The 11,264-nt window shown below is 49.6% G+C and overlaps 1 protein-coding gene across 2 annotated transcripts in view; it reads left to right on the top strand.

The window, feature by feature from the left end:
- Window positions 1-4,647: 4,647 nt before the first annotated feature.
- Window positions 4,648-11,264, top strand: part of slc22a23 (solute carrier family 22 member 23) — an 11,107-nt gene continuing 4,490 nt past the window's right edge. Inside the window, exons 1-6 of one of the 2 annotated variants that reach the window (XM_019885134.1) lie at window positions 4,648-5,669; window positions 6,570-6,673; window positions 7,386-7,540; window positions 10,202-10,388; window positions 10,507-10,634; window positions 10,907-11,009. In XM_019885134.1, coding sequence (XP_019740693.1) covers window positions 5,253-5,669; window positions 6,570-6,673; window positions 7,386-7,540; window positions 10,202-10,388; window positions 10,507-10,634; window positions 10,907-11,009 — 1,094 coding nt within the window. In that variant the 5' untranslated portion in view covers window positions 4,648-5,252. Of the gene's footprint in view, window positions 5,670-6,569; window positions 6,674-7,385; window positions 7,541-10,201; window positions 10,389-10,506; window positions 10,635-10,903; window positions 11,010-11,264 lie in introns of both variants that reach the window. The other variant, XM_019885126.1, reaches the window with a different exon arrangement.

Genomic DNA, 11,264 nt, shown 5'->3' with positions numbered 1-11,264 from the left:
GTGTGTGTGTGTGTGTGTTCAAAGAGTGCGATCATAAGTTACGTCTGGACCTGCACTCCAGACAAGCATTCTTGATATAAACGGCAAAGTGCACGATTATATTTCCAACTCACTTTTCCATCACAACTCTTCCATGTGGCTGCTTTATTGAGCAAGCTGCGTTGAGCTTGACATTTGCATTAATGCCTTCGTGCAGCAAGCAATTCATAAACACACACACACACACACACACACACAAAAAACAAACAAAAAAAAAAACACTAGCAACACATTTCTCATAGTCAAGTGGAGGCCCATATTGCCGTGAAGTTTTGCCCCGCGGCAGATGATACGGAAGAACTCCCTTTTAGCTCTCCGGCGTACTCGCACAGAAAGCGCCGTTTGCAGAGCAGCATTCCACTGCAGCTGGGCCTTCTTCAAAACGACACCGTGTGCTCCGTTTTGCGGCACTGGTGATCCTTCTCCATTTGAACGAGTCTGCATGAGCACGTTGTGGTGGTGGATTTTGCTGCCGGCAAGGTTTTGGCGTGCAGCTTCCTTTCATTCCTGCATCCAAGAGACAGGATCAGACTTGCGTGCACCAATCAATTACTCGACTGCGCCATTTACGATGAGACTTGTTTTTTTTTTTTTTGTCTGTCTCATTTGAGGCGGCATGGCGGTCGACCGGTTCATATGTCGACTTCACAGTTCAGAGGTGCAGGGTTCGATTCTGACCTTTCTGTGCGGAGTTTGCATGTTCTCCCCGTGCCTGCGCGGCTTTTCTCCACTTTCCTGCCACATTCCAAAAAACATGCACGGCAGATGAATGGAACATTCGAAATTGTCCCGAACTGTGAAAGTGAGCGCGGATGGTTGTTTGTCTATGTGTGCCCTGCGAATGGCTGGCAACCGGTTCAGGGTGCCCCCCCCCCCCCCACCCAGTGCCCGAAGACAGCTGGGACAGGCTCCGGCATGCCCGCGACCCTCCTGAGAAGAAACAGATCAGAAAACGGAGGGATGTCTCGTTTGCTTATTGTGTGCTTGTTAAACCGGCCCGCCGTGTCGTCCAATCAGCTCCCTTGGCCACTTCTTTCTTTCTTAATCTGTGTCTCATCAGTGTTTATGTTTCGGGGGGGGGGGGGGGGTTGTGGGCTGTCCCTGTCGCTTCATTGTTGGTGCATTTTTTGTTCCTGTTTGTTTTTCTTTCTATGGTGTGACAAAAATGATCATGTCAGCTCGCACGCATTGCCAACCTGCTGTGCCAGGGGGGAAAGTTTTCAGTGATTTGGCAAAGGTGACATTGAGCGCTGGAGGTAATTGCCTTGTTCAGGGTGTGGCTTTTCAGGAATGAGAGATGTCGGGGCAGGGAAGAGCAGAAACCTGTCACGGTGACTGACTTCGACGGGAACCACCGTGCGTGTGTACGCACAACAGTCAAAAGTCACTCAAGTGCTGTATGATGCGCATTGAAGCTAATTTCAAGATTTGCGACGCTCGGGCCGCGTCGTTGATGGCTGCAAGGTGAACAGAAGCCAGGCAGTTTTTGTTCTGATGCACGTGGGGGGGTTCCCGCAACGTGTGCACCTCAGCCTGCTGCTGCACCCGTCCCTAAATCCACTTTCGTGGCACATGCAAGACAAGCAGCCATCCGCACTCACATTCACACCCATTTCGGGGATTACGAACGCTGGCGTAGGTTGACGCCAATTCAAGCAACCAACCCGAAAGAGATTACAACTTGAATTTCTGGACTGTAAAATTGTGATTTCTTTTATTTATTTTTTTTTTGGGGGGGGGGCGTGGGGGTAGACTGTGGGTAGCTTCAGTGAAGTCTTCATTTACTGTCAAATAGCATGTGGCCCAGCTCGTCGACACTTTTGTGACGGCTCTTTAATCAAAAACTCTCTGGCCGAAGCCAGCCTCGTCATACGACAAATGATTTTGAAGAGGCATTCCTCGGCGTCCGTCAAGTTAGATAACCTGTTTTGACAGCTTCCCGGGCGGAACTTGATAAAACATAGCTCCGTACCTGACGTTTTAGCGCGCACTATTAATTAAAAAGGTGTCAACGGGCGGAGTGAGAAGGGAGGCTGTCAGAAAAAGAGGTGCCATTACACAAAAAAAAATGGATGTGCTGCCGAACTTTTCTCTGTTTTGGGAGGTACAAATAAACTATTTGTGATTCGAACAAAAACACCATTTATCTTCAAAACACTGTAGTGAAGAAAGAGAATTCCATTTTAGAGGCAAAAATAGTTTACAGTTTGCTCTTTTTTGGGGTTCTGAAGGTGGACATGGGATTCGGCTGCTGTTCGGTGCAGAGCCGGATCTAGTCTGTGAGACAGAAAGGCTCTTGGCCACCCCAGAAAAATCCTCTACAACTATTGGTCGTTGCCTCAAGACCTTGAACGGAAAGCTGATGATCAATCCAAACATTTGAATTGCTTTCTTGAATGACTTTCAAGTGGCCCTTTCATCCTTGCATTTTTCTGCAGGCGGCCCTCCACGAATACGTTTGGACACCCCTGCAGTAAACCAGTCAAAGGTGCATCTGAACAAAAGAAAAAGGGCCTTTTGCTCATATGCGCTGATGGCAGGTTATAAAGAGCCCATTGTGGTGCAGTCAGAGGAGGCGAAAGAATAAAAGTGAGTGCTTTATACCTGCATGTGAGAGGGACTGAGAGCTGGCCTTCATGACACTGAATGCACTTTCCTCAGAGTCTGTGTGGAGCTCACTCGGTGTGGCCTTACTGGGAGCCTCTGTGCTCACCATCAACATGGAAGTGATTTTGCACCCATCTATTTTCGAAGCCGCTTCTGCTCAGGAGGGTCGCAGGCGGGCCGGCGAGCCGTCTTTGGGGAGTAGGCGGGGGACACCCCCAACGGGTTACCAGCCATTCGCAGGGCGCGCACGATAAAAGGTTCTTTCGAAAGCGGTCGCAGGCTCCGGTTTTGAAACGTGGCCGTGAATCGCAAATGCGTCCTCGGTGTGGACTGCGGGTGAGCAGGCAGCTGGTCCTGTGGCGCCGGCGCACCTGTGCAGCAAGGTGACATGGATACGCCTCTTGGGATGTCGACTGGCGGAGGGGGAGGGAGAGCTTGAATGCAAAGAGAGTCGTTGAATGATACCCGAGCTTGTCTGGGTCACCGGTCTGACGCCAACAACTGATACTGGGAAAACTTCAGCGACACAGGCAGGAACGAGCCGTCTAGCCGCATGAAACGACGCTTGCATTTGATCTGAGCCTCAAATTTGATTGCTTATAACTCAGCACTGGTACGTCACATGGGAATGGGATGAATACGAAATATAGACCTGAGACTTTGGGCTTTTATCTGGCATGCATTTTGTTTATGTGTGGCCCATGGATTCCGAGAATGATCTCAAAGTGCAAAAAGTGTGACATCAAGCACTGGTCTCCGCCTACTTTGGTTCATACTGACCAGTCCATCTCTTCGAAAGCAGAAATTGTTTCTGCTGGCCGAGTGGAATAAGTAACAAGAGCATTCAACGTAAAAGTGGTCAGGAGATTCCCGCATCCCCAATGAAAGACGTGTTTGCGGCTGTGCTACAAAATCCCAACCTCTCTACTGTAGTCACTATCCGGTGCCACTTGCATAAAAACAACCAGTTCTATTATTTGGACTGCTACCGCTTGACCAGTTCAATCTTCGAAGGACTTGGACATGGCGGACATGATCACATGTCCTCGGGCATGACATTATAATACGTGCTCAGTAGAATTTTAAGGTGGGGTCACTTTCTCTTCGAAGCAACAGGAATGCCCGCTCTGCTATGTGTTCTATGGGTGTGGCTGGCAGATGACACACACATAGTTAGTTTATCCTCAGCCGCCCCCCCCTCTCCTCCCCCTCCTCCTCCTCCCCACTCTTACTTGCATAGCATCTGAGCATGAAGAGGACGACGTTAGATTCAGGCAACCAAATGACGTTTGCATTCAAACAACTTTTCGTTTGCAAAGAGTTGGATAAACGTGCAGCCGTCCTTGCGTTCTATTGCGTTCCTGTTGGAATCTCAAGGTTACGCCCCCCACCCACACCCCCCACACACACGCACACAATCAGTCATGAGGACCAGCTGCAGTCCCTCTCACTCCATTCCAAGCTCTCTCTCCGGTGCCGTGTGACCTTGTAGCGAGCCAGCAGAAATGCTCTCCCAGAGTGAAGCAACCGACATCTCGTCGGTGCCGAAAACGACGCCGGGAAGTACGTGAATTTTGTGATACTTTGTCGCCCCCGCGCGGCCAAACACCGTCACACCCCACTCGCCCGCCCCCTAACCGCGAACGCTCTATTGTCTTCTCAAACCAGTAAATATTGCTACAAAGGTAAAGGAACTGCACACGCACACAAATCCCTCCGTGTGTACGTTAAAAGCAGCGGTCGGAAATAAATGTGCGACGCGCCTGCCTTGGAGGATTTTTGTCCGCTTTTCGAGGAAGAAGCCGCACAAAGGAGATCGTTGTTGCCTGGAGATTGCTCGCCACTGGTGCAGTCGCCTTTTGCAGACACTCCGACGGCAGAGCGTAGCGCGACCGGGGAAGGGCGGGTTTAAGCCCCCACCCCCACATCGCACCACAACCCCGCCCCCCTCCTCCCGATTTCTGCGACCCCCTTCGGCCCAGTCTCCCGCTGACGACACCACCCCCCCACAGCGCATCAAAGCGGCGTCGAACCGGCGATGGGAGGGAGCCCGGATGCAGTTTTGCACTTGAAGACCCCCAGAACTGGCCTCGCGCTTCGGCTTCGAACGAGACCTGTTGTGGCGCGCGCGGATGACCTCGCAGCAAATGTTTAGATGAAATTCTCTCCCTTCCCCTTCCACGCAGGCCCGGCTGGCCCAGATCCGCTCCACGTGGATGGATCCCACCACCGTGGGAAGTGCACGCGCGGAACACAAAGCCCGTGCTCGCCCGAGCAGCCCGTTCCTCTCAGGGAGATTCCCCCCGGCGTTCTGAAACAACCTCCGCACCCGGACTTGGCTTCAGGACCCCTCGCGGAGGACACGAGGACAACTGCAATGTGATTCGCGCTTACGCCACAGACCCGCTTTATTTGGGGTGGGGGTGGGAGGGGGTCTTTTTGTTGTTGTTGTTGTTGCTTTTGCTACGATCCGGATTGTTCTGCGACGTGAGCCCCTTTTGTGTCCGACGGGGCTTGAAGAGAGAGAGAGAGAAGGGGGGGCGGGGGGGGGGGCTTTGCCCTGCAGCCGGCTGTCGCGGCCAGCTGCTCCGTGGGGCCGGGCAGCGATGGCAGCCGGTCGCCCGCAGCCGCCCGAGAACGGCTTCGCGCCGCTCGATCAGCCGGCGCCGAGGCTGCTGCCGCACGTCGACGCCTCGGTTCTGCCGTCCCTCGGGGGGTTCGGCAGGCACCAGAAGCAGCTCGTCGTCCTGACCTGGATCCCGGCATTGTTCATCGGCTTTAGCCAGTTCTCGGATTATTTCCTCCTGGCGCAGCCCAACGGCACATGTTTGCAACCTTCGGCGAACGGCAGCCAGTGGACCTCGGCGCCCAACCCGCTCGGCGGCACCGACGACGTGCCGGCGCTTCAGCCGCAAGTCAACGGCACCGGGGCTGAAGACGGCGACGGCGACGGTCTGCCATGCGCCTGCGAGGAGAGGACACTGGAGCTGCACACGGGACTTAGCCAGAATGTGGTTACCAAGGTAACGAGAGAGCACCCCAAATTCGAGCGGGGGAAGGGGGAAAAAAAAATCATTTCTGTCGACCGTGACAGGGCTTCATCGTCACTGCCTTGTGCCAAGGCGAAAGTAGCATCCGATACAAATACAAACGGCGCTCACCCACTGACCTCAATCCGAGCTCGAGAGTGTGTGCGCGCGCGCGCCCTGATAGGATGTGCTTATCTGCACTATTTGCATATTGCAGGAGTATGTTTTTTTCGCAGTATTTTGCTTGTCGGATGACCCGAGAACCTCCTGCAATGAGACTTGAGAATGACTTGAATGACCGCAGTGATTTGTGTACAATTGATGTAAAGATGAAGACGATCAAACCTCATCCCCAGTTGGCCAAACAATGTCAAGCTCAGCAGAGCAAAATGACCTCAAACCGTTGAAACTTTCCTGGCACCGAAACGGGTGTTATCATCGTCTGCGGCATAAAACCGATGGAAAATACAAACAAATTGTCCCAAGTGTCAGCCTTTGACTGACTCCCCCCATTTGCGTCTCCGTCGCTGCTTGGCCGCGGTCGGTGGCGTCGTGTGTAAATCTCTGTTCAAGACCAACACTCATTTCACACACAGTTCTTTCTTTCTTTCTTTTATTGTTTTCTACACTCGCGTCCTTGTGTGACGTTCACAAGGCGAGCGCCGCTTCGTGTGTTCTTTCTCAATTTTGAACATGTTCAATTCAGAAATGTTATCCAAATGTTTTCCTATACTCCCGGCCATCGTAATATATTTTCAACTGCGTTGTCATTGGATTTGACATGAAACGCTTTAGAAATTGATTGTCCGTTTTGAAATGGATGCTTGTTGTACTCTAAACCTGAAAAGTGTCCTCTCTGATCTGTTTTTGTTTTTGCTTTGTGTGTGTTGACAGTGGAACCTGGTGTGTGACTCAGCCTGGAAGGTCCATATTGCCAAATTTTCATTGCTCGTGGGCTCAATATTTGGCTACCTAGTGATGGGTGTGATGGCCGACTGGTATGTTCCTTTCCTGTCCGTTGCTTTTCTTTTTTTTCTCTCTCTTTTACATGACAAAAGCTTGTATTAATTAGGAATGAATAGTTGGCATCTAAATGACAAAAGCCCCCCCAAGTATTTCGAGCCCAGGAAATGATAGTCAAATTGGGAGATGGGATATTGTCCCGTTGACTCAGCGAGATCTGCTGAACCAGCTGGAGGTCAAAGTGCCAAATATGAAAATCGATTAGAAGACAATAATTTACGTGTAGTCAGATGAATACATCAAATTTCTTCTTGAGTTGTCAAGACTTTGGTTTGAAAGCCCCAAAAAAAAAAATGCAGAGAAAATTGCTGTTTCATTTGCTTTTGATTCCATAGTTCATCCCTGCGTTAGATTTGATTCCAGCGGAAAGTGAACTGGCCCTTTCTGTCAAATAATTGCGTGCACTTGCCTGGTCTGCACCCAGAGCGCCAGCTGAGTTGCCTCGCGGGGGGGGGAACACATTGTGTCTTGGATCAGTAACTATGGAAACCATGTAAAGAAATAGCTTCACTTGACCTACTGACCAAAAGTACCCTCCTGCCCCCAAACTAGGAAGTCCGCATAGTCTGGTGCAAACAATGGCCCGTATTTGCCTCGTTGCCAAGCAATTAGCTTCCGTTGGCGCTCGGTGGCCGTTTTTCAACACTTTGTCTCGACTTTGTTTTTCTTCTTCTCTCTGCTTCCAAGGTTCGGTCGACACCCGGTGTTGATTCTCTCTGTGCTCTTCATGCTGGTGTTTGGTTTGAGTGTTGCCTTCTCTATAAATGTCACCATGTTCAGCACCTTGCGCTTCTTTGAGGGTTTCTGCTTGGCGGGCCTCGCTCTCTCTCTCTACGTGCTCAGTAAGTACACGCCTTTGACACCTGTCTGCTTTTTGGCTCTGTCGCCTCACCGACGCGTTTCCGTTTTGCCTCTGTGATCGTTCATGCAGGATGTGCACTGGGATGGGAAGGAAGAGCGGAACAAAATATAGTGTGATCATTTCTATTCAAATATGGTCTTGTTTTTGTTTTTGGGGGGGGGGTCTTTGTTTTTTTTTTTTTTTTACCCTGACCTTCTATTCAAATATAGCCTTGTTTTTTTTTTTTTTTGTTTGTTTTTTTGCCTGACTTCTGTCTCGCCAGCATGCTTTCAATCCCACAGTGTCAGTGCTTGTCTATTACATGCTCTGTGATTGACTGGCACTGCGACGTGCGGTTAGGGGAGGCCAGGGAAGTAAAGCCTCACCTAGCTCACAAAGACTAAAACCAGTAAATGATTAGATCAAAATTTTATTCCTATGCTCTGTGTGCTCTGTTTCGCTTTGAATCCAATCATCATTTCAAAGTCAAAATGCTGAATTTGGGAATTTCATGTTCAACTACATGGGCATGATGTGAAGTGAGGCAGCGGGCAGTCTGCCTCATCTCAGATGACAGTCCATCACTAAAAAACACAAATAGTACAAAACACGACAAGCTTTTTGCGCACCACTTTGTCCATCTGTGCCGATGTTCTTCTTTGAGGAAAGCACATATGAGATTCTTGAAGAGAACAATGACTATTTTTGTTTTTGATCACTTGCTGACCAACTTGAGCACCGGTGCTACGTTTGCATTTTCAGCTGGTTTATCACTTGGTGAAAGGTGACGAAATGTTCACCCACTGTGTGCTGCAACGTGCAAATTGCATAACAGAATGCAGTATTTCCTCGACAACTCATGTTGACACCATCACCGCATTCAGGCCTTAATTAGAACAGAGTCTTTTGCGTTGTTATTGCAGCCATGTAAACACCCAAACGGTTTGCTCTCCCTCATTTGACAACCTCATTCCATTGTTTCTCCCAACAGAAACACCCAATCCTAATTTGAAATCTATTTTCACTGAAATCTTCCTTCTCCAGCCCCCTCCCTCAGATTCATTGCCTTCTCTTTTCCCCGCTCAACCATGTTATTATTAGCACACACGCGCTCGCTTATTTTCCGGAGCTTCCTTTCAAAGCTTTCATCATTTGGTTATCTCGCCGCAGCATGCAGTCCACAATAAAGTCTCATCGACCCAAATATGCCGATGCGGTCTGGGGTACTCTGCGCATATTTGCGCGTGGCGGCCATTTGGGACGTGTTTATCAGGTGCTCATAGAGCAGAGCACCTTGCAGGGCCATCCCGGTGGGAGCTGTTCCTCCCCGTGTTTGTTTTTCAACTTATCTTGGGGCCACCGTGCTCTGTGGCGATCATTCTCATTTCAACTCACCTACTGTCAGAGAGTTGTGCTCCAAGAGAGAAAGCCTTTCACGTCCCCATTCAAATCTGACTCTAATGCTGCCCCCTACTGGTTAAATCCTGTATTAAATCGTGACCCCTCTACGCATCTCTGGACAGCTCCGTCGTACGACAGTGGTGAGCTGTCTCCTGAAGGCCGTTCTCGTGCTTCCGGCGAAGTCCGCCAGCGAGTAACAACTGACACAAAGTCAGCGCACGTGGCCCCAATTCTCACTCACACTTTCGCCAACTGTTTGTTTCATTTGCCAAGACAGGGGAGGCCCTGGTGAATGAATCGGGAGGAAAAAGGGGGAGGAGGAGGAGGAGTAATTATGAGGGATGGGGTGAGACATTTAAGTGCTAAGAACAGGCAGCGGTCGGCATGAGAGCGAGGCGATACCAGGATGAGCCCATACGCAGGGTGTGCGGGCGGTGAGGGGGGGCACTGACATAATCAGCACAACTACGACCATTCTGCCTCTCAGAACAAAAGGTCTGTGCCATTGTTGTGTGGGTTGAGTGTGTTCGAGTGGGTGCAATATCCCAATGGAGCTGGCGGCAGTTGAAACCACCACAGGGACTTGGGCGTTTGATTTTATTTTTTTGTTACAGCATGTGCACAAAGTTGTTTTTTTTTTTTTTCCAAATGTCATGCCTGTGACTCTCTACATTTGATTAAAATCACAATTGCAAGAAGAAAAGGCACTCTCAAGTGCTGATACTTACGGAACGGCGAGTACTCCAATGGAAGTGGTAATACTTGTTCTCAGAGAATTTGAGTGTTTGTCGCATGAGCTGATGAAGCAGACTCAGACGAGCAGCGAAACGTCTTCCAAGACGATGTGCTAACCAAGATGCCAAAATGGCAACCATGTTGGAAGGGGCCAAGCTCCCATCAAAGGCAATACGTGGACATTGAAATGAAGTCGTAACGTTTCTCAACCAGTTTTCTTGAGGTTGACTTTTTCGTCAATGCCAAAATGTGTTCCAGCAAGACAGAACATTAGAAGAAAAAGACCTTTTCTTTTGTCATTCCCAGTTCCGTTGTCGTAATTGCAAATCGGTTTCCTTGACATACATCCACACTCCTAGCTTAGCATTGCCATAGACACGCACGTAAAAAAAAATGCAGCTACCCCTCTTGATATTTTTTTTAGCTGTCGAAAAGCTTCAAGGCATTTTTTTGTCCACAGATTTTTTTTAATTGGTATTTTTTTTCCTGTTCCACATTATTTTTTTTCCTGCTCTCTTCATTTTAGGGGTCGAGCTTTGCTTGCCGGCCTGGCGTTTCTCCATGACCATGGTGGCCAGTTTCCTGATGGTCGGAGGGCAGCTACTGATGCCCGGGGTGGCCGCTTTATGCCGCAATTGGCCGGACCGAGATGACTGGCAGGTCCTGCAGATCGTAATCATCAGTCCTTTCGTGTTGATGCTGCCCTACGTGTGGTGAGTTCATCGAAACTCTTTCTCGGGACAACGCACACATTGCAGAGGGCAATCTTGTCGCGTTGGCAAAAGGTGACCTTTGACATCATTGCTGTTTTGCACATATTTGCGATTGCAGGATTTTTCCTGAATCGTTCCGCTGGCTGTTGACCACCCAGCACTACAGACGCTCTAAAGCTATGATGCTGCGCATTGCAAGAAGGAACCAAGTTGACATGGCGACTGAACCTAGCAGAGTTCTTTCAGGTGAAAAATATCTCCATTTTTTTCATCTTTCTCTGTCATACTTTTTTTTTTCTTTCTTTGGAATGCACTGACAAAAATCCCCAAACTTTCTGTGGGACATGAAAAAAATTACATTCCAGATATACTGTAACAAAGTCAGGAAGGTAGTAAAACGCAGTACAGTTGGAGCAGAAACACAGCCGTGATGGCATCCTGTTTGTATTTCAAGTCATGACATGACAATAGTCTCGCGAAGGCGTCTCAAGGCGCCGGTGTGTCATGTTTTCCAGCAGAGCTGGAGCAGGAGCTGCACAAGAAACCTCAGCGGACCTGCATCGTGAAGATGATGAGCACCAGGAACCTGTGGAAAAACATCGTGGTGCTGTGTGTCAACTCGTAAGTCTCTTTTGACCCTCTCATCTGATCTGCTTTGCGCGGTGGACGTGCGGATCATGGAACGACGGAATCCACAGAAAAAGGAGACTTTCCGTGTTCTTCCCAGAAGTCCAAATGATCCCCGGTGTCGCCATTAACAGCTTTGGAATATTTGCCTTGAAAAAGTAACTCCACCCATCCATTCTCCAAACTGCATATCATCACGAGGGTCGCGGGCTCGCTGGAGCCTCTTCCCCCCCACCCACCCCAATGTCT

The sequence above is a fragment of the Hippocampus comes genome, unplaced genomic scaffold (genome assembly GCF_001891065.2).
Source record: "Hippocampus comes isolate QL1 unplaced genomic scaffold, H_comes_QL1_v1.1 scaffold90, whole genome shotgun sequence".
In the NCBI taxonomy this organism is placed as follows: domain Eukaryota; kingdom Metazoa; phylum Chordata; class Actinopteri; order Syngnathiformes; family Syngnathidae; genus Hippocampus; species Hippocampus comes.
The sequence above is the reverse complement of the archived record's forward strand: the minus strand, read 5'-3'. Positions and strand labels throughout refer to the sequence as shown.